A 23,808-nucleotide genomic window follows, 5' to 3' on the forward strand; every position below is an offset into this window, starting at 1 on the left:
CCACAATGACTACACTGACTACAGAAGTTAATGACACATCAGTATGTTTCAGAGTGATTTGGCTCATTGCTGATCCCATGCGCTTCCTCACTGTACCTTCTCCTCATCCCTTTCCAGCTTAAAATTCGTCCCAAGCTTCTCGTTTCCCAGATTCTCACTTGTCATCCTTTCTTGTTCATTACATGCCCAGGACTCAAACCATATTAAAAACTTATCCTGTGATAATCTTGGAGGTGAATATTCTGTCTCGCTCAGAAGCTTATGTGAAAAATCTTCATAGTTTATAGCAACAGGCTTTCCTGTTTTTACTATGCCTTAGTGTTAGTATTCTCTCTGTGGGAAGAAATGGTACTGTAGGAATAAACCAAGTCTCACGCTGGCATGAATCCATTTTGTGGAGCCTCCCCAGAGACAGTAAGATTTATCCTGAGGTATTTTTAGGAACAGGACCCAACACTGCACAAAATCTAATGAGGCAATAACAAAATGCAACATTAAATGCTTTATAGTTGTGGTGAAGTGAGTGATGAGTGAATGAACACTTGAAAATACAACTCATTAGTGAAAAACTGTCTAGGTTGCCATAGATCTTTTAATTGAATGCTGAAAAATATATATACATATATTTTATGCACATTTTTTCTGTTCCAAATAGCTCTCCATAAGTCTGAAGATCAATATTCAATAAAAACTTACAGGAAAAGAAAAGAACTTTCCTGTTCTGTAATCCTGGACTGAGTAACAATAAGTGTTCTGCATCTAATTTTCACTTTTTGAGTCCGTTCTGTAGCAAGTCTAAAGCTGAAAACTAAGCCTTCTCTGACAGTAAGAATTTCCTGGGTTTGAAAAGCTAAAAAGATTAAAGTTTGCAGGGATACCTATACTAGAATACATCTTGTTCATACTACCCTGAACCAGAAGGAGATTTGGCTCTGACCTTTACATCTAAGGTTATTTCCTATCAGAAGAAAGTATAACTACACATGAGGCCAAAGCATGGAAAAAAGGTGGATATTTCTTGTTATAAAAAAGCACTACAATATTTTCAGTAGCTTAAAGGAGTGCTATCAGTGTACCAAAATCCTAAATTTTAATATGTTATTTCTATCTGGAGATAATAATTAGAGTAACAGCATGGTTATTGTACCTGAAGGATTTAAAATCTCCCCTTTGTGAGAGACTCAATTTAATAGATACATAAAATATTTTAAAATGCATATAAAATACCTATATATATTAGTGCATTTATTTCCCTTAAAACTGCATTTTTTTAATGCTGTATTCATATCAGTCTCAAAAGAGCCTTTAGTGAGACATCCATACTCAGAAAAATAAAATTTCATCTTGAGTATCACTATTGAATCAAAAAGGAATAAGTGTCAGGGAAAAAAGTTAACAAAAGCATAGCATTATACTTTCTAGTTGCAAAATACACATTATACTTTCTAGTCAAATAATACAGAAGGCATTTATATTTTATCAACTGCATTATAAAGGTGAAGTAAACCTGCAAGGCATTCAGTTATTCACAATCATAACTTTCTGTTATATATAACTATATATAGAAATAGTACAGGTACATTTGGTTTCCCGTGACATGTTCTCCACAAAATCTAGAATTTTTGCTTTACAGAACTCTCACACCATACTATAAAATCTTCCCTCAGTTTCCTAGACTTCTTCCATCAATTTGCCTTACCATTACTCAATTGAAGGACTGAAAAAAAAGTACAATAAACACAGCCAGACTTCCAGACCGTAGAATCACATACCTTCTGAAAGGAAAAACAGTTGTGGGCTTGTAGTCCATCCTAATAGTTCAGCACTGTTTTCCAAGACTGTTCACCTGGCGTTAGCCGAGTGTGAGGACCTGCGTGTCAGTGGCATATGGTACCTCACCTGTTTCCAGAACTTAGAACTGGGGGACTGGGGGTGCACTGTGTGCTCCTCTTTCCATTTGATGGTACCTTGCTGCTTAATAATAAACCTAAGAGATTCCTGAAGATTCCCATAAGTCCCAATTGTCTCCATTTCCAGAAGGATCACCTTTGTGTCATTTTGAATGAGGGCATTGTATAAGGCAATGTGTTGATCATAAGCATCTTCTTTTGAATGAATCAGCTGGTGTGTTAGCAGGATGATCAGCCGTCTGCTCTTCTGCATCCTCTTCTCAATTGCACTGGCTGCATCTAGCAATGTACAATGTGTTATTTCTTTTTAAATTCTTTTGTGATTGAAAACTCCATTTTCATTGCTTTGTAAGCAGAAATAACTTCTATCTCACTTCAGTCTGGTACAGTTTATTTATTAGAAAAAGACTTTACCCCCTAAACCGGTCCAAAAGACAAAAAACCACCAACCAACCAAAGGAGATGGGGCAGGGGGAGAGAAAAGCAAAAAGCCCAAAACATACAGCTTTCATTTCAAATGTTTTCTTTGACTGAAAAATTATTATTTTCACTGCTTTTAAGTATTGTTAGGAATTTCTAGTCCAGTGACCTAGGTCAAGTTTAGTAGATCTGACTGTATCAAATTTGTGTTTGATCAACAGCCTCCATGTAAGGAATCATGCTGTGCTAAGTTTAATGCCTTAGAAATGATCTTACAATACTTACTCATGAAAACTAGTCATTAGGAGACTTTTGGGTGACTTGCTTCTAAGAGGCTTATTTACAGGTGGGGTTAGAGTTAATTACAGTTAATTGTCCTGAGTTATCGTGTGCTAATTTATATGCTAATCTGTGCATTATGTTGGTCTTCACCCTGCAGGGGTAGATCGAGAACTGCAGGGCATCTGTGTGTCAGCACAGCTGAAGGTGTTTGAATTACCCACTGCCATATTAGGGACACCTGATAAATGCCACTGTCACTGTGATGTTGGAGGTGCTGAACGTCGGAAGCTCAAGAGCCAGTGTGCTATGGAAGAAACTTCTGGGCCAGCTTGGAAATCTCCACATCAAGCCTCTGGGAGCTGCTTTTCTCAGTGACCTGCTGGGATGTCTATGGGAGGTAGACTGTAAATGAATGCCTGTCCAGTGAAACACTCATCCCAGTTATAAGAGGTTCTGATGGTCTGTATGCTGAAAGCTGGAGTTGTTTTGGTGGGAACATGTGATGCTGGGCCAAAAGAAAAGAAGTGGTGGCCCAGCTGAGGAAATTCTATGCAACAATTATTTAACAAACCAACTGATTTGCACATGCATCAGCCAGCTCCACATGTACCCTCTTCTCCTTTGCTGGGGCATGCCAGACCACTACAAGTGGTGTAAGTTTTTGCCATTGACAGTTTTGTGAGCTACAGTTAGTTCCTTGTGCTGGATCTGGGAATGCTCTGGCTCAACAATTTTTGCAACATTTCTTTACCTTAATTTTTCCCAAGGCCAGGCAGCCCTTTCACAACTTTCCAGAACAGAAGGGCATCAAAGATCTCAGGTCAGATGAATGACACCTGGCCCAATGCAGATGATTTCAGAAATGGGAAACAGAAAATGCACCAGCTTAGACTTCATGCCTGCTCACTGACAGAGAGAAAAGATGTGGTCTACAGAAGAACAAGAGCACAAGATAAACAGACAAATCAGCTCTGGAGAAAAGCAGATAGCACCTAGATGACAGCAATCATATACAATAATGTGAAGGGTGTCTATATGGAAATTAGCCCAGATTAAATAACATGATTTCATCCTGAAAGACAAGAAAGCAGGTATAAAGCATACCAATTCTCTCCTGAACTAATGTTGGGAATTGTGTGAAGGGAAAATAGAACATGTCAGTGAAAAGAAGCTGAACTTCCTGCGACTCTAATGCCCTCACAAAAGGTTGAGAACTCTCAAGTGATAGCAGCAAACATATTTCCTCAACCCAGTTTGTGGGTTTCTCCTCTTCCTTGTCTTGTAGACAGCTAAGCCAACTCATGCACAGTTTGGTTGTGGCTTTGCCCAGATAATGGCTGTGCAGAGTTAGACTTTCCAAAGAGCGAATGTATATTTAGAAGAGTCACACTCAGGGTCATATTTCCTGCACATGCCAAGATGATAAGAAGTCTGTGCCCCTTCCTTGTAGTTTTCTTTGCCTCGTTTCACCTAGCCTGAAAGAGCAGACAGATGGCTGCTGAGGAGATGAGCATCAAGGTCAGGGATGTAAAGTGACCTCTTATACACCTAAAAGGGATTAGAATCACAATTTGGTCAAGCTTGACAAGTAATTCAGTGTATTATCAGATCTGAAACGTACCTTCTCCAGGATATATATCTCTCCCATAAATACACAGTTTATATCCACATTTATCTTCTAGAATATCTGGCATGATTTGGTAAACAAAATATTCCACAAAATTAGCTTCACTGGTGTGGTTTTTGGGGTAGATAACATACGCATCATATATCTTCCCATCTGTAAGGCAAAACAAGAAGGAGTGTTGTGCTAATATGAATTAGAGCTGTCTATTGCAAAAAGTAGGAGAGAAATAAAAATATTAATTACTGATAGAGATCTAAGAAGAAGTTCTGGCCAATCTGAATAACATATATCATCCAGTACATGTTTGAAAACTAAAGACTGTGTATATTTGGTGTTTTCCATGCTCAATTGTTTTGTCCTGTGTGTTTGTAGCTTTGGAGAACCTGACCTTTGTATTGTGAAGGCTGTATCCCAAAGAATATGGAGTAAGATTTCAGTTGATTTATGTGTATTAGCATGATACAGCAATGAAGCTCAGCATTTGTTATTTCACTGATACAATATGCTATTAACAGGCTTTGTCTCTCAGGACAAGATATTCCATTTAAATTCTTCCATCGTGAAGAAATGATTCATCATTCCCACAACATATCATACTCCTGAGTGAAAACCCCATTACTTAGGAAAAAATCTTAGAGTCAGAACCAAGCACAAAGTTAAATATTTATTTCATTCTTTGCTTCATGTCTCTCAATTAAGTTTTCCATTACAGCATTTTTATTCTAATCCCAAATGTTTCTTTCTTTCCAGTGGAGATAGCCATATCCTTTCTTTTGGGGCAATAGATCCTATGAGGAGCAGCTGAGGGAGCTGGGGTTATCTAGTCTGGAGAAGAGGAGGCTCAGGGCTGACCTTATTGCTCTCCATAACCACCTGAAAGGTGGCTGTAGCCAGGTGGGGGTCCGCCTCTTCTCCCAGGCAACCAGCTGTGACCGATAGGTAAAACTCTGCCTATTGGTCACAACCAGCGACAGGACAAAAGGACATAATGCCAAACTGTACCAGGGGAGGTTTAGGTTGGACATTAGAAATAATTTCTTCATAGAAAAGATGATTAGGCATTGGAAGGGGCTGCCCAGGGTGGTGTTGGAGTCACCATCCCTGGAGGTGTTTAAGGAAAGGATGGTTGTGGCACTGAGTGCCATGGTCTAGCTGACGTGGTGGTGTTTGGTCATAGGTTGGACTCGATTATCTCAGAGGTCCTCACTGATTCTGTGAATCTGTGATTTTGTGATTCTGTAATAGTAATGAAATGTCCATTTCCAGAGTCTGATTCATTTCATCCTAAAATATACTTAAATGGAAACTGCCCTAAAAAGCATACTTCTTTCCTCTTTAAAGAGAAGCAACTAGATCAGCTGTAGATATCTACCACACAGACATGTGTGGTAAGAGCCAGCTTCAGATTTAAATATTGTCCATTTAGCTGGATTTGGTCCCTTAAAAATATGTACCTCATCATGTCATTAGGCACTGCCTGCCCTTCAGCTGCCCCCTGAAGAGGGGTTCAGGTCTCACTTAAGCCATAAGGCAGCACCAACTGCTTACAGTTAGACAGCTGAACCCAGCCACAGATCTCCAGGTTTCATGCCTATGATGAAAAATTGCATGTGTGCACCTTGATTGCAATTAAATTTAGATGTCTGAATTCCATCAATAACGTTAGGAGGGATGTATTCCTCCAGAAATGTCTTCCACACTATTGGTATTTTTCTTTTTGGCCTATAAAAACTGTATTGCTCTAACATGTGCCTTTAACATGTCAACCAGCAGGTTTGTTCCTTTGCTTTAGAAAGCACATAGCAAGTACAGTTAATAGCACGGTAAATCAGATTTTCAATGCTCAATATTTTATGGCAAATCTTTTCATTTAAAAAACTACAAAACCAGGACTGAATCCCTCTTTTATGCAATTCAGCACTACAGAAACCAGGAAGCAAGGGAATGTAAAGCAATTGCAGAGCTATGTATGACTTCTCCTTATTAAAGGCATAAAAGAGAGAGGAATCCGGTTCAGGAGCTGTGAGTTAGTAAGCAGCTATCAAATAAATTACTTTCTCTATAATTTGTCATTTTCCTTTTTTTAAACTTTCTTTCTCAAATATTACTTACCATCCTTGACTGAGTTGGGCTGGAATATCTCCCGATACAACAGGACAATATCAGCTCGGAGAGACTGGTAAAGTATAACTGAGATTGCTATTGCACCTAGCAGAACTAGAGATCCTGCAATCAGGAGGACAGTAGGAAGAACCTCTGCAAAGTAGAGGAATATGTTGTTAGCAACAGAGAAGTTAACCTGTGTGCTGAAGCTTTAGCCTCATATTTTTATTTCTATTACAGCTTTTGGGAGCTCAAAACAGAGATGACAAAGCTTTTCCCTTCCGCAGCTGGCACAGCCAACACATAGACCTCTAAACTAGAAGCATATTATACAGTATATAATTAGTATTCACTTCATTGAATCCAGACCTACTTACACTAACAACTACAGCTGACAATGATGTTTAAGTATTTTGTAACTTTTTAAAACTGGTAATAACACAACCATTTTGTAAGACATCTAAGCCTACGCATGGAAATCATGCGTCTACAAAAGGACAAGTGGAGGCTTCTGGCATGATTGCACAAACGGTACAAAAAGCATGTGCAAGTAATGAAATCTGAAAGATAAGAACTAAGATGACACTAGACAAGCAAGAAAACAGAACATGTCCTGGTCACAAAAATAAAATAAACTATGCTGAAGTCAGATGATGTTCTCTCATGCTTTTTCCTTTCAAGAGGGTCAAGGAGCATATAATAGCAATGATGAGTAAGAAAAATTGGGAAAGAAAGGAGCCACCCACCTTAGTTCCAGTTTCATGGAATTAGTTCCACTAGTTTTAAGAGCTTAGTTCCAGCTCATGGAAGAGCTTTAGAATCTGACCACCTTTACCTCAGAGATGAAGACTTATCAAGGATAGATTAAGTCTAGATATATGGATGACATTTTTTACACTGAGAGTGGTAAAACACTGGAACAGATTGCCCAGAGAAACTGTGGATGCCCCATTCCTGTAAATGTTCCAGAATAGCTTGGATGGGGTGCTGAGAAATTTGGTCTAGTGGAAAGTGTGCCTGAGAAATTCTGCAGAAAAGGTATATAAATGAGGAGTTTGCAAGTACATTTTCCCTTTCCTCTGGTAGGAAGAAAGGTAAATTTAACATGATTTTCACATTCTTTACATTTATTTCTTTGGCATTTAAAGGGAGAAAGAAATAAAAAAACTTTGTGATGAAGCTTACCTCACCAGAGCTAGACCGGGGGAAACACCTTCCAATAAGGTTGGGCAAGAAAACAACCAGTTCCTTCTGAAGCAAAGTTTGGCCATATTTTTACCACTGTCACATGATGCCTACAAAGGAACTTCATCCTTGTGGACCCCTTCAAATTTTATTATTTGATCCGTTTTCCTGGTCAATACACACACACGCACACAAAATAAGGAAACCCCTTCCACTACCCAGTGGGTATGACTCAAGCATCAGAGTTTGAGGTTGTTTCTTACTGATGCATTTGTCAACAGTGTGCTCATCGTAACATTACAATTACTGGTGTATTGCATGAAGTGTCTATAAACATCTAGAGAGGAAACCTGTTCCAACACCAACTTCTGCAATTACGAACCTAAAAAACACTCTTTCTATTTGGGGTTACATTGATTAGACCAAGGCTGGAAAAGAAGTGACATGCCTATGCAGTTTGTAACATGTCAGACAAGAGCCCCACAGAGGTGCTTCCTGGACGAGCAGGTTTGATTCCCAGTAATGCTGGCTTAACCTCTCATTTCTCTGGAATAAATTAGCCAAACATTCACTAATTTAATTCGCTCGTGAACATTCGGCACAATGGGGGCAAGTGCCACAAGCCCCTGAACAAGGTTGAATAGATCCTGTTGTTTCATTTGACTTTACTGCATCATTTAGCAGCTGAGTTCATGAGTAAGCCATCTTCTATTTATATTCAAGAGCAATGGGAATACAGAACTAACAGCTCACAAAGAATAAAATTGGAAAGGCCGGAGAAAACATGTCAGAAAGCAACTTCCTGACAAATTCCAGAAGAGCAGCAGTTTTTTCTGTATTCTCTGGCTTCTAAGCTGGATGCACTTCCAGAGAGTGAAGGCAGAGATCTGGGTCTAGGGTTCCTGTCCACATCAGTCTACCAAATATGAGCCAAAAGCTTAGCTTTAGCATTAAACATCTTTGACAAAGAATAGAGCTGATGCTTTGGGCTGAACTTTATCTCTGCTTTGAATGACTGTAAAAAAAACATTAATGAGATAGTAACTAGCAGACACAAGTTGTACTGAGGGAAACACTAAGGAGCAATCCATATTTGGAAAAAAAATATGGAAAAAAAAATTTTTCCTATTAAAAACAAACACACAAAACACAAAAAAGAAGGAGTGTGCACATCTTCATTACACATTTACAAGATGAGAGGCACAAGAAAATCCTACAGCATTTTTATTATTCTCAGAGACAAGCGGCATTGCTTTAGTATAAATATTGCTCAGCTGTGTGAGGAGTGAGTGAAGAAAACTAAAGTAGAGCACAGCCACTTCTGGACATAGCATTGCTGACACCAACAGTGCTGAGGAGCAGACGCAGACATCTTGTCAACAGCAGCAACAAGGACAAGGGCACAGATATCCATACAAAAAGGGCAGCAATGAAAGCAGGGTCACAGTCAAGAGCTTTCATGAACATTTACTGAAGACCTATGAATAAAAAACAAAATAAGATTTGACTATAACAGAAATCAGATTCAATGATTCATAGGATGAATACAGAATATGCTATATGGTCTCCTTCATCTAGTCTGTAATACGGGGCCAGTCAGGGACTTGTATTGTTGAACTAGTGAGCAGACACTGTTACTCAGTTTCCTTCCCTCTCGTTGCAAGTACACTCCCACACTCAGGTACTTCAGTGCAGAGGTGGTGTGCTTCCAGCTTCCTGAGTGAAGCTGCACTCAAACTTGCCTATCCAACCAAAACACTTCCTGCCACCTTCCTGCTGGGTGCTATTCTGCTGTTACAATTCACCTATGTCCCTTCCAGTCCAGGCTACAGGAAGGAAATATGTCTAGGCTTTGAAGTCATGATCCTGTAGAACATCATGAGCAGTTGAGAATATGGCAGGACATGGATGTGTGCACATCCTGTGATCACAGTACACTTCATTTTACTCTTCCCACCACTCTCTTATAGAAAACCAATCCCTATTAAAGGCCTTGACATTTCTTTTCAAAGTCCTCTAGAAAAGAGAGTAGTTTTAGATTAGATATTAGGAAGAGATTCTTTACTGTGAGGGTGGTGAGGCACTGGAACAGGTTGTCCAGAAGCTGTGGATGCCCCATCCCTGGCAGTGTTTGAGGCTAGGCTGGATGGAGCTCTGAGCAACCTGGTGTAGCGAAAGGTGCCCCTGCCCTTGGCAGGGGGTTTGTGACTAAATGATCTTTAAGGTCCCTTCCAACCCAAACCATTCTATGATTCCACGATTCCTGGTGGTTCAGCATATCTGAAGGGATGAAAAAGGAAACCATTGATCACAGCTTCTTCTTTTGCCTTCACAGGCAAAATAGCATTTTCTGATTCAGGAGTGTTGGCAACAATGCTTAGGGATCTGGCTATCCCTATTAGAAAAGAAAATTCCCATATGAGCAAAGATTATCCCTGTCCCTATCATTTACTGCCCTGGATTTTCCTTCTCTTTCAAGTACTATTAGAACCAGGAATTTAAAACAAAACCAAGGAAATGCCTTTGAAGTGCTACTCACACCTCTGCGTGGCACAAAGTGAACACAGCAGCACTCATAGCAGATAAAGAGAGATTTTGAAGAGGTAAGTCACACAACATTCAGTCAAAAAAAAGGCACAACAGTGGATGCAGTATAGTAAGAAAGGCAAACAAACTGGCAAACCAGCAGCTGAAACACTTGTTTTTAAAGTTTGCCTATTTTCTGTCATGGTTTTACACCAGAAAAAAATATTTGATTTGTCGCAGTGGACAAATATCCTAGAAACAAGATATTCTTATCACAGGGCTGATACAGTCATGAGTATTTAATCTCTCACTGATACTCTTTGAATAACGTCCCCCTTTCTCCCCAACAGAATTTACCCCAAGGACTCAGCCACAAGAATTTTGCAACTGGCTTGAACATGTAGGGAAGAAGCAGGCTGGTTTTGCTTCTTATGAACTGAAACTTTTTTACTGTCTGAAACAAATAATAAAATGAACTCACCAACATATTTCAAACTGAGTGCAAAGTGTAAAGGATCAAAATGAAAAAGTCCTACCCGCAGATTGCACTTTGAGTCGTAATGTCACCGTGACTCTTGTGTTGTACATTGTGTTCAATGCTATACATGTAAAATTTGACTGCAGATCCTCTTTTTTTACTTCAGTTATATTCAAAGTAGTCTCTTCATAGTATTCTTGCTCACGTCCTTCAAAACTAACAGAAAGAGAAAGAGCTGGTACCATTGGTTTTAATGGCTAGGCACAGTTTGCTTAGAAGAAAAATTAATCTGTGTTATATGCACTTACAAATGAGTTTCTTCATGAAATCTATAAAAAACAAGGCTTTTCACTGGGATATTATTCACATCCCATCTGACAGCAGCCAGTGGCTGTTTCTTAATCCCCAGGTGGGCCTGACATTTCAGAGACAAAACAGCACCTAATCAAGATACAGAGATATAAACATTCCTTGATGAAAAACATGATTTTATTTTCCTCATAACATCTTTTTCTACAAATCTTCATACAACTTGTGAATTTTATCATAACAATTTTGACATATTTTTTCTGAACTACTGCTGACAGAATGGTACATAGAAGAGACAAAAATAAATAGTAAAATGAATTTTTCAACAACAGATCTAATAACACACCAAGGATTACAAAAGTAATTATTTATATTTATTATTATGAAGGCAACGTACCCTCTACTTGTGATGCTTGACACATGTAATCAGCTATTGAGGAACATAGAAAAAATATGCTGGTTGACAAATGTACAGAGAAATAACCTAATTAAATTTCAATATCTATTATGTTGCATAAGACTTTTAGTGCTGCCTTATCTTGGATTTTATTCAAGCTGGACAAAAGTAAAGTAAACCAGTCCAAGCAAAACTAAAGCAGGAAATTACTTATCAAATATTTCCCATTCGGAAATATTTATTCCAAAGTAAGGGTCACCATCGCACTGAAAGAAGGTAAAATTAAAACATGTTAAATTGTTTCCATGTAAGTCTGCATCTAAGCAAGTCTTAGATAATATCAAATCTTATGGTTAGATCATGAATTGGTATTAGGGACCATGGAGAAATCCCTTCAATTTTGCAAACAGGAGACAATAGAACCAGTACAGCAAGTGGGTTTTAAATAAAGTGAATTTTCTCCATGTAAGCAGTGCCAGAGTGATAGGCAGAGCCCACAGAGCACTAGGCACTGACCATCTTACTAGAGAAAGCTTGTCCTGGAGCAGAGACCATCTCATTTCTGAGTGACAGAACAACTGGGGGAAAGAGGAAAAAATGAATGGGAATGTGAGTCAACACGGCGAGCCTCTGAGCCCCAGCACATGGCACAGAGAGGGCTGTGGACCCCTGTAGTATCTGCTACCAGAGCAGTCTTGGTGTAGGACAGAAACAGTGGAGTGGTAGTTAAAATCCTTTATGTCACTGGCCCAACTTCATCCCACTTGCCCTGGGAGACAGGCATCCTGGATTATCTATTTAGATTTCACATGGGTTCAGTCTCTTGCTGGAGAGTTCCACCTTTCTCCACTGACTACAGAAAAACCCCAGACAACTCTCACTCCTACCGGAAACACCTTGTCCTGATGGTGCAAGTCACCCAGAATGAATCTGAATCTCTGAGAACATCTACAGCCCTAAACAGAAGGGAGCCAGGAGCAAGCTCTACATCATGGGCTGTCCAACTGTCTACACCTAAGTTCACTGCTTGGTCCTGTCCTTCAGCCCTCCCAGTATCTTCCAAGCAGTCTGGTCTGATTGCTGCTAGCCAACACGGATATGGGACAGGCAGTGCTCCTCAGCCTCAAGGCCAGCAACCAGTTCCTTGCTCTCCTTCATTCCTCAAGAGACACAGCCACTGCTCCACATGGGGACTGAAAGTAACAAGGAGTAGCTCTAGTCACAAGAACCATCCATCCTTCCCTCTTAGGAGTACCATCAAGCATTTTCGAGGGATTTAGCTACAGCCTTCTTTGAAGTGGATGGAAGCTGTCACCTTTCAGCTGAGATGTAATGATTCACTCTGTGAATAATCCTAGTCTATCCCAGTGAGAGTAGAACAGGTTATTTAAATCTCCTTAAACTTCACTTAATACCTAAACAACCCATCAGTTATATCTAAATTCACATCCCTGGACCTGGAGTGAGTTAAATCTGGCAAATATTATGAGGCAAACCTGTGTGGAAAGTTCCATCATTACATCTTCTTGAAGATACCCATGTTGCCTAACCATTACAAAATGTTAATTTAAAAACAAATTAAAATTTGTACTCACCAAGCTCTGCTTCTATTACATCTTCATTCTTTGGAAATATGATTTGAGGTGGTAGAGGTGAGTATTTTGCTTTAGAAATTTAAGAGGAAAAAAGCACATATTAGAAAGTTGTGAAAATGCATTTTGTAAGATAAGGTTTGTAATCTGTACACAAGACAGAATTGCAAACTAACAGTGTTTCACATACCTATAGGGATCATCTGGCTTTATTCCTACAACCAAATATTTCTGGGGAGTATGTACATGTTAATATTTTCAGTATTTTCTCCCCATTTATTTAATTTTTACCTGTGTACATAGAAAGTAAGGAAAAAAATCAGTCTTTGAAGTACTGTTTTAGCTGCTGAGTGGGGGGGGGGAGCAAATGCTTCTATAGGCTTGTGTGTTTTCTCAGCTGTTTTGGCGGGTTTTTTAAGAGATATTTGAGAAATTACTCACATCCATTATATGAAATAGCTAATATGTACTTTTATGCAGTATCCTAACTCCAAACACATTGCTTACTAACCTTTTCCTCATTAAGCTTCTCCATCTCAAGGCATCTCTGTGAAACCCATATTTCCCTAAAAAATCTGCAGGAACCCATTTCAGTTCCTGCTTCCCAGACTGACTGGATATGATAAAAATAGAAGTCAGGAGAGAGCCAGTAACCTCCTGGCTATCTGACTATGCCAAGTTCTTAGCTGCCAGCATTCAGAGGCAGAAAGTCCTCTGAATGAGTGTGGATCTGCAAGGCAACAGGAATGTATATCATAGTTCTCTAGTATTAACAAAACATAACAGCTCCACTCATCAGTATACTAATTTTAAGGTCTGATAAAAACTCAAAGTTGTCATTAAGTACTTTGAATTTAGCAAAACCTGGAGCAGACATGCCAGACCCAGACCAGATTTCACATGTTATGTTGCAATCTCTTCTTTCTGCAAGGACTTCCAAAGAAAGTTAGATAAACTTCAAGCTCAAGATCTGCCTAGATGTAACAAAGGCTTTTGTAAACTTGAATGTCTTTGGGCCAAATAATAACCAGAAATTTTTGTTGCAACCCAGGATGAACAATATTCCAGACCAGTCAGAGAAGCTTTGATGGAAGTACATTTAAACAAAAATTGTTAGCCAGAACAGTATCACATGGAGCATGATCATGTAGAGCAATAGGTAGAAAAGGAGGAAAGACACATTTCCCAGCTACTGAACTAGGCCTCTGCTCAAATCTCTCTTCTGTCCAGCTCAGAATAATCAGAACAAACTCTGCTACTGACATCTGGACACAGCAGCAAAAACAGCAGTCAACACTCCAAATCTGCATTCTGCCCATAGGTTGTGTGCCTCCCCAGAGCAAAAAAGCCTGATATTCAATCTGTAAACTAACATTACTTCTTAAAACCAAACTAACTAACTAACTAACTAACTGAACAACAACAAAACAACCACGCAAGCCAAACTCAAGCCCTCCACCACCGCCCAAGAAAAGGTCTTTCTGATTTTTTTTTACTGATCTGATTGCAGAACTGAAGATGCATTTTGAAGTTTTGCAAGTTGATGCAATCTGATACTGCCAATCACTGGGTGCCCTTCCCCAGACCACCATCCAAATACAAAGCCTCCCTGAGGAGACTGCATCCCAGAGGCAACCCAAAGTCCACACACCTTAGTCATATTGGCCATGCTCAAAATTACAGAGACATAGTAATCACTGGGCTATATATATCTTGTTCATTTTGTCTCATTCAAGACAAATCTAAAAGTGTTTTCAGTCCTACTATCAAATAAATGTTAGATAGTTGAGATGGACCAAGAGGCATTAAGTTGTAGGCCATCAACACATGACTTACCTAGTGATCACCAGATAATCCTCCCTAGCTATAAATTGTGCTGCCCTCAACAAAACAGAAAGCAGAGCATTGTAGCATCTCTCTGAGGAGATCCTTCATTTCAGAAATGTGCTACCAAAGAACTCTGCCAACCACAGAACCAGAACAAGAGTCATTAGGATCTTTTAAACAAAAAACTGAATGTGACCAGGTCTGACTTTACCCCATCTTGCTCTATTTGGATGGCCATCCACAAAATTCATCTAATAAAGCTGATCTAAACCTTAAGTAAGATGATAAAACAAACCAAACAAAACTCCTTTTTTCCTTAATGTACAAAAGGCATTTCCTCTGCTCTGAGTTGACATTAGTCTTTTTATCTTAGCAAGATGCAGAATTACTGTCTTACCCTCACTTATGAAAATTCTTGTTGCTGATACATTAAATACATTTCCTTTATGGGTATAAATAAATTGACAAGTATAGTAACCATCATCCTCCTTTCTTGGGTTCTCAATATAAATATATTTTTCTTTCTCGAAGTATCTCTGTTCTTGAAGAGGTTTGCAGTCCTGGAAAAGAAAAATTTATTTGGTTGCAAAGAGATTTTCACAGTATTCTGGCCTACACTGGTACTATCAGGGTTTTATTTACCTTGTACCACTGGATGATAGTAGCATTCTTATAGTTATCAATGGTAGGACAAACAATTTTTCCTCTTCCAGTGTCATTTGGGTAACGAATCTGACTTGGGAAACATTCTCCTGGCTTGTATGAATGCACTTGCACACTCATGTTGTATGATCTTGTACGATTACTTGAACTTTAAAAATGGGATAAGGTATGTCAGTGATTGCATTTTTATATGGAATATATTAATATTTATAATAAATGCAAGTCATTTTATAAACATATGAATGATTATAGTATTCAGTTACAGATTAATTTTAATGATGTGCCATAAGAAATAGCAGTCGCAGGGTGAAAACTTATGAAAAAAGGCATCTTTTCCACAAATAATATTTAAAATATATTATTAAAATATATATTCTTGCCAGTCTTACACCTTCCACTTTCCATGCAGCACTTACAAATGTGTTATACAAGTGTAGTTTCCAGAATCCTCTCTCGAAGTTGGCAGAAACCAAAGAAATCGTTCTATGGAAAACACTCGTGATCCCTCCTCTTCTGCAGGAATTATTTTGTTAGTATCCATGCGATACCAGGTGACTTTCATAGACGAACTCCATTTGGGACATTTTATAACTAAAGCGTCACCTTCCATAGAATCAACTGCAAATGAACAAAAGATTAACATCTCAGATAAATCTGTCCACTGAGACAGAGAACTTGGCACTCCTGGATCAGTAAGCCAGTCATGTGCCTCCACCTTCCTTGGGCTTTCAGAGATGATACATAGCAAGCTTATTTTCACTAGATTGTTTTTCAATAAAAATTTTGTTTACCTTGAGTTATGGAGCCATTTTTTTTCCAAAAACAGTAATCAATGTGGGGGGCACAAACAATCAGACAAGCAAACAAATCCCTAGATTCTAAGCAGACAAACACTAAAAAGCAAGAGAATTTAATTGAAAAAATAATGATTTCTTACAATGAGCTTATTATGTAAATATTTGTCTAAAATGATGTTTTTATTCAAAACACGAATTAAAACACAAAGAAAAATACTGGCTTTAATGTAGTTATCTTTCCTTACTTCTGTATAATGAATACTTATTTATACAATAGATAAGTGCTTTTGTTCTGCCTTTTTAATACAGAAAAAGAAAATTGATTTTTCTTTTCTTGGGAAAAAAAAAAACATAGGAGGAAGTCTGTAGATTAGATCCTGAGGGGGGAAAAAAAAAAAGAATAAAATAAAACCACAAAGGAACATCTTCTCTCTGAAGTTCATGGAAATGGGGTGGGAAAAAATGAAAACAATGTAACAGCCTGAAAGGAAGAATCTGATAAGAAGATGGGAAGGTGAAAAGATGCCAGAAATAATTAAGAGACAAATAAGAAGCTTAGAAAAATAAACTACATATTCTCACACACAAGAAAATTTGGGAGTGAGACAATAAATTTTTTAATTTTTTTTTAACTGAGTATACTTCTACTTTTGAATACTGAAATTGGTCCAGAAAAACTAGAATCAAGCAATTTTGACAAATATTTAAGTGCTCAGGTACCTGAATATTGTACTGGCTTCAGAAAATGAACACTAATCTGAAAGTTAAATTGCATTCTGAGAAAAGAAAGATGAGAGTATGAGCAAGGATGGTGACGGGACAAAGATGGAGATTGGCAGAGGAACCGCAGTAGATAAAGGAGCATCAAAATGAGATTAGATAACCAAACAGTGAACCAAAATAGACAGTATCTATCAAAAATGACACTCTATGGTAGAGTTGCCACCAGCTGGCTTTAGACATGTAGGTGCACAAATCAGGTGAGTCTCGCTACATGAACATTTCTGCTCTGGTTCTTTCTAAAGTGATCCATCTCCATTGATATTAAGCATCATCTCACTTATTAATTTGGGCACCTAAATTAGCCACATGAGGTTTGAGTAACCCCAACCCCATCATTTTAACAGTTTTCCCACCCACAAGCCTTGCAAAGACAGTGGGACATATCAGGGGAGTCAGAAAAGGCAGCATTGCCCCACCAAAGGTGGAACACACTGGAAATACAGTTTTCTTTTGGGAAAAATAGTGTGGAGAGGGAAGACATAGAAAAAGAAAGGCCTCATCTAAACTCAATGATATCAGTGAAAATCATCTTCAAATTCTTCAGCAGAATATGGCATCTTAATAAATCTAATTTGCTTGAATCTTTGCATTCAAGCATTCATATGGTAAAATTGACAATATGGAGAAATATTTAGAGATCGTATCTTACAGAATTTTTTAGACAAAACAGCATCTCAGCTAGAGAAGTACATGAGTGCTGTGAAACACTGTGTCACTGGTCAGCATTATATAGCTGAGACAGTAGAGCTGTCCCACCAGAAAGAGTTTACTGTTCTGAACATACCCTGTGTGCAGGGGAAACATTATTTTTGCACTGCATTTTTCACCCCCAAATTTGGGACATTAAAGAGCATTTCTATGGAGCACAGCAGCCATTTACACCCCTGATTCAGCAGGGTACATATGCATGTGCACTGTTCAGTGTAATTGAAGCATGCTCGTGGAGTTTGTGCCCAGCTGGGACCTGGAGCACCACCTACTCTCAAATTCTTTCAAGAAGACCCTTTTCTTTCTGCTTGCAGAGGTGCCAAGTGGCAGAAGTAGAACCTAGACCTGCTGTCATAGAAATGGATAGTGCTTGGTGCATTTTAATATGCAGAGAAAACACATCAAAATCTAGTTTTTAAGGTGTGATTTCTGGCTTGAGGTGAACTCACTAATTTTAGGCTTAAAAATAAAACCACCAATTTGGAAACAGCCTACGCATTTCTACAGAACAAACCTTACCAGAAAATATTTTTAAAACGTGACTTACATGTTTCAGATGTCATGGAAACCGAGAGGAAGGTAGATAGGATGATCAAATCTATATGGCCCATCGTATTTCTAAACTAAGAAGAAAAACATTGATGTCATAGAATATACTCTGACTGCATCAGTAATGCTGTATCAATGTACATCAGAAAATTGAACAGAAAATTATATCATACAGTGATAAAGTGCATCATGTGAGCTGCTCTGTACAGTGTGTGTGTGTGTGTACATAGCAGTGGTTTTACAGTTTGAGGTGATGTTATTTGTTCTATCATCACTGAAACTACAGTTATGACAGTTTAGTGAGAGTCGGGGAATTACTCTGCTGTGGTGCTCCTCAGGCAGAAGACTCTTTTAGCTTGCTTGCTTTTTTTTGGTATTCTCTTCACAGTCAAGCACAGAAAAACTATACCACAACTTAGAAAAGAACAGATCCTGGGTTTAAAAATATTTTTGAATATTAAAAATATAAAAATACATATAAAATACATGAAAATATTATAATGTTTTTGAATTAAGGTTACATTCTATCAATTGCTTAGGTGCATTATACTTTTTTGTCTTTTTGTGAACAGGGAGTTATCTTTAGTGACAGCTTCTCTAGGTAAGAATTTAGCAGTAAGAGCAAAACCAGGTGAGTGTTGTAAACAATGCTAAACTGAAGGGGAGCTGAAGAGATGGACTGGAAAGGTAGGTAAAGGAGCATATCTTGTACTCATATAACAGCAGTAGGGCAGATCCTGCATCTCACTGATGTTTTCATTTGTGTGTAACTGATATGCACCAGCTGTAATTTACACCTCATGGTGTGGCCCAAGACCTCTCCAGCAAACCCCTTTATTAAAAAAGCTGACCATTTGATCATGGGCATTAAGTTGACCTAACCCAGGCATATCTCAGGAGACAGCAGGCATGCAATCCAGCTATACTACATAGCTGTAAGCATTCTACTTACCAACAAAAAGCCTTGAATGCAGTTCTTCACTGCAGATCACAGAGCAGCGGGTTCTATTGTCGTGTCTGAGTAAGCAGCAGTCACAGGGTACTACAGGCAGTAGAAGGGAACTACATTTTATCTTGCAGATAGTGAGCACAAGGGGAGTAGTGAAAAACAGGCAAGCAGTGTAAATACTGTCATCACACTTACTGCAAGGAATTTTTATTTCAGTGCCAAAAGCTTTCAGACTAAATAAACGTTGAAAAGCCTTATCAAGTCCTATGTTTTTGCCAAGTCTGAAATGCAGAGCAAACTCAGTTTTGAGCTTTCAGAAATATCATCGGCTTTATACTAATATAGGAAGTTTCTTCTTTTAGAAGGTTTAATAATATTCAGGGGATTATACTTAAACTCTGAAAAAACAATAACAAAACTTAGTGTTGGAAGAGAAAAGCATGAGAATTTAATTGTAGGTATTGTGCAGGGATATTCATGAATCACAAGAAAGATGAGGTTTAGACCAAAAAAAGCAGCATCTCAGCATTAATGTCACAGTAAAACCGATGCCATGCCTTTTGCAGGAAGTGAGTGACCAGTCAGGAGCTCCAAGAAATATTATGTGTGAGGAGCTACTTGCTTTCATTATTGCTGGAGAAAAGCACCACATACAAGCACAAATCTATTCTTTAATTTTACAGAAACCTTAGGCCAGGTGAACAGATTTTGAAAGGGTACTTTTCAACACTAACATCAGGAGTTTTGCCCTGGAAGGAATGAACAAGGTGGCCCAGAAAAGGTTAGTGAGTGACCTGGGACTGGACAGACCTTTTAGGAGAGGAAGATAGTCGCAAAACAGCACACAATGAAATTCACAGCATCAGCACAGAAAAGCATTCATCTTTGTTCACCATTTCGAGTATGAGGCTTATTCCTAGAAGTTATTTCTAACACTATCAGGGAGCAAAAATATCCAGAGTATTCCTTCTCTACTAGAATCCTTTTCCCACCAATTGTTTGGGTTTGTTCCAGGAACTTATTTGCCTCCAACAAGGTATGCCAGCAGTTACATTAACTGCCCTTCTATTTTTAGAGCTATTTTGTTTAAGTGAGTGATACCTCAGCAAGATGACAAAAAATAAACTGATTGATTTTTAAAGAAAAATCATTTCATAGACTAAGTTTGGAGTCTTTCTGAAATTAGTTATTTCCTCATTTGATATTTTATTTGTGTGTGTTTATTATTAATAGCCACAAGTAATACCACTGTTGGAGACACTGGCAAATCCCTTATTGCCAGTGCTATTGCAGCCCTAGAAATGGAAGGCTGTGTTTACCAGAAAGTTGCAAGAAGACGTGCTTTCACTATTTTTGAGATAGAACTTTGTCCAGGAAGGGAGACAGCCAGTTACTTGGTTTCACCAACTTTTCTAACAAGCACCAGAAGGATTCAGGAGTAAGAAACTCATCATTTCCTATCCCCATACTTGCCAGTTGTTGCAGCTAGCCTTCTGTTTACTGAAAAAATATGTCTTTGAGAGACCTTACACATACTGGGCTGCCAGCCCGCACCAAAAGAATGTAAAATATTTGAGCTGAGATGCTCCCCAACAAATTTGATGATCGCTCTGTTGATTTTCTCTCCATTTTTAAGTTGCTGTGTACTGGCTGCAGTTCAAGTAGAGTTTGGAGGCTGTGTGTGTGAATATGTACAATATGCAGGGCTCTAATTAAAGCAGAATATTCCCTGAAAATCAAAAGAGCTCATGCAATTTAAAAAGCAAAGTGATTCTGTTTTCATTTTCCGAAGTCAGCAGCAAACACTGAATTACCTCAATATGAACTGAAGCAGAAGTTGCAGTTCTAGACAGAAAATAGCAAGAGAAGGGCTGGTTCTATAGTGCCTTACAGCTTCTTCCTATAGCTTAGAATGACTACATGGTACGAGTGTAAACCTAAGCTCTGTAAATGAAAACTTTAGTGTGGTGCTGAAAAAACACTAGATCCAAAATTTGGGATAACTACCCTAGTATGTCAAAATGCAGTTCCTAATTGTCCAGTGTCAAAGGAAGGTGAGGGAAGAGGGAACCCACTATGTATGTTTCAGAAGCAGCAGTCTGTGGGGGTTAACTCATTGCTTCTCCAAAGGCAACTGTGTTACTAACATATTTCTGATTTTCTTTCCAAAAAATGTATTTGCCAACAAAATGTTTATAACATTGTTTATATAAGTGACAAACATTATCTTGCATGCTAACAAAACTTGGAAATACCTAAAGAAAAATCTTAAGATTTTTCTACCTAAAATCTTAAGACTTTACAATGTAAACATACCATGAAAGAGCAGTTTTGTGAGATTTCTTTACTAATATATACAACCTATACACATTTTGAAAGTGATTTTCATTCTTCTAGCAAACAAAAAAATCCATTCTGACTGAAAACATCCTATTAAAATTGCAACAGTAAAACTGAACTTATCCCTTGTGAACTAACATTCACAAGAGTTAACAATTACACTAGTTACAGATGTAGGTGTAAAATTTAGGAAGTTCAGTATTAAATCATTGAAATTCTAGAAGTGATATACACATTATTCTTAAAAAATATTTTGAAGCAAAAAAATACATAAATATGCTAAACTCTGAAAAATAAATTGCACAGTAAAGGTTTTCTGTGTCTTTGACTAATTAGTAAAACCATATGCCAGGAAACTGATGGCAAAATCCATTTCTAAATACACTTCACTAGAAGGTAAATTTTTGTGTTAGTCCCAACACTGTTTGTCTATCATAGAAGCATAACCACTCTTTCAATCTAATATTATTTCTTGAGATAAAGAAGCACATAAGTGAACTGAAATAAACTTTCTTATCAAATACTTCAATTATTTCTGGTTAAATGACAATATAAAAATTTGACCTACCATCCAGAAAATTCAAAAAGCAGAGGAGTGGCTCGTTCTCTGTGGATGGGTCTTTTGCAGCGATTTCTCTGCTTAGTTTGTACCAGATATTACTGTGAGCTCTTTTTATCTGGCTTGGACAGTTCGTATCTGTAGCAGTAAGATACACAGCTTCATTCTGAGGCACCTCCCACTGAATAGAGCAGAACACGCAAATTACTGTAGCAATTTACTTTAAGTACCTATCAGAGATAGTATCTCATAGTTCCAATTCATCTCATAGTTCCAAAACAATCTTTTACCACTTGCATAGGTTTTCCTTTCATTGCAAATTGTTCCTTTTTAGCACAATTATGGTGCAATAAATATTCTGGCTGGGGCGGACAGAGATACTCAGATGGCAGAAGGCACTTTGAAACAGATTTTGCTTGAAAACAAGTAACAGCTTTGCCTGGCCTAATCAAGCAGCAGCTCCCTGAGAACAGCTTGAAAAGTCTCTGGAGAATCAGGAACAGTTTTCAGTGAAGGAAACTGCTTCACTGAAGCTAAGCTGATCAAAGAAGGTGCTGAAAAAACAGTTATCTGCACCAACAGCTAAATTAAGTCTCTGAAGGAAAGATTTATTCTATGGTCATTCAAACTTTTATTTTCCTTCCCTGGCAGAGTTGTGAATACCATTTGTCCCTTCCAGTATTCCTGGGACTCTACTGTCAGCATGCAACAACTCCAATTCAAAAAGATGTAGCAATTATATGCCAGTATGCAAAATCTTACCTGTGTCACACCCATGGTCTCCCCAGTTCTTGGTGCAGCACTTCCTTCGAAGTGGTCTGGGGGTTGCACTTCCCATATGACAAAGAAAATGCAAAAGAACTAAAAAAACTAAGCCAAACAACCTGCAACAATGAAATCCCACAATGTTTTGGTCAAACAGTTCAGACCCCTTCAAAAGCTCACAAATTACTCCCTGCTCAAGATTGTGAGGTTTCATCAGAATCAAGGTCTTCCTCGTTTCCTGATGTGAGAGACTGCAGTGAAAATTCTGGAGTAACCATCTGCATTCAGTGGTGTGTTCAATATCCTCTAACCACAATATGTCAGGTTCATCTAGGGAAAGGTTAAATATATTGAGGTAAAGCTAACTTCAATTGCCTGGACACATAAAAGGTTATTCTATCATAAACTCCACTGAAACTTAGATCAGGGGTGCTCATACCTCAGAAGAGCCCTTAATCCTGGAGTCTGTTTCCCATGCCCAGGTTGTTCCCAGATCATGGTGCAGGTGGAAAACTGAGCTCCTGGCTAAAGAAGATAGTGCCAGCTGAGCAAAAGCTATTCTGCAGCTTTCATAAGAAACTAAAATCAGTGCTGAATGCCTTGTAACTTTGGGCCCATCTTCCAAAACAAAGTCCTACTGATAAGTACAGAGAAAAATGAGCTTACAGAAATACGTCAAGAGATTTTTTTGAGGAGTTAATTTCTCCCTTGGCAGCCTGTATGCATAGCACTACAGCAAGCAAGGGAGTCTTCTGTTCTCAAAGCAAAGAGATCAAGAGGTAATGGGTTTGAACTGAAGCAGGGGATAGATAAGCAAGACTGCAGAAAAACCTTTTAAAAGGTAAGGTAGTGAAGCACTGGAAATTTGCTGGTAACTTAGTGCAGCTGCCACTCAGTGTTTAAGAAAAAATTTAGTACTGGTATCATGAATGAATGTTGATGGCTCCACAGGTCCTTACTAGCGCTAGAAGTCAATGATCCAGAGATTCAGCCATTGGTGATTCAAAGACTAGTTTTGGCACAGCATGAGTGTATGAAC

The 23,808-nt window shown here is 38.4% G+C and overlaps 1 protein-coding gene across 6 annotated transcripts; it reads right to left on the reverse strand.

The window, feature by feature from the left end:
- Positions 1–574: 574 nt before the first annotated feature.
- Positions 575–22,335, reverse strand: IL1RL1 (interleukin 1 receptor like 1). 6 transcript variants are annotated; one of them, XM_042040069.1, is made up of 12 exons: positions 22,014–22,274; positions 19,109–19,198; positions 18,155–18,230; positions 15,736–15,937; positions 15,299–15,467; positions 15,054–15,216; positions 12,833–12,901; positions 10,840–10,972; positions 10,590–10,747; positions 6,352–6,495; positions 4,234–4,392; positions 575–2,189 (listed from the first exon to the last, which is right to left on the reverse strand). In XM_042040069.1, the coding sequence occupies exons 3-12, from the start codon at positions 18,216–18,218 to the stop codon at positions 1,843–1,845; spliced, it is 1,608 nt and encodes a 535-aa protein (XP_041896003.1). In that variant the 5' UTR covers positions 18,219–18,230; positions 19,109–19,198; positions 22,014–22,274; the 3' UTR covers positions 575–1,842. The 6 variants fall into 6 exon arrangements, with proteins under 6 accessions (XP_041896003.1, XP_041895996.1, XP_041896011.1 ...); XM_042040062.1 differs by lacking the exon at positions 19,109–19,198 and having other exon boundaries at positions 22,014–22,313; XM_042040085.1 differs by lacking the exons at positions 575–2,189; positions 19,109–19,198 and adding an exon at positions 2,393–3,541 and having other exon boundaries at positions 22,014–22,335.
- Positions 22,336–23,808: the final 1,473 nt, after the last annotated feature.

This window comes from Corvus kubaryi, unplaced genomic scaffold, assembly GCF_017639235.1.
Source record: "Corvus kubaryi isolate FWS band 111438036 unplaced genomic scaffold, C.kubaryi_AGA036_p1.0 133, whole genome shotgun sequence".
NCBI classification, from domain to species: domain Eukaryota; kingdom Metazoa; phylum Chordata; class Aves; order Passeriformes; family Corvidae; genus Corvus; species Corvus kubaryi.

What these genes read in the sequence shown, in the direction of transcription:
- IL1RL1 (XM_042040062.1), bottom strand. An exon ending in CTATCATCCAGTGGTACAAG is followed by an intron (nt 15,217 to 15,298) that starts GTAAATAAAACC and finishes TTTCTTTTCCAG; the next exon opens with GACTGCAAACCTCTTCAAGA. An exon ending in TTTCATGAAGAAACTCATTT is followed by an intron (nt 10,748 to 10,839) that starts GTAAGTGCATAT and finishes TCTTTCTGTTAG; the next exon opens with TTTTGAAGGACGTGAGCAAG.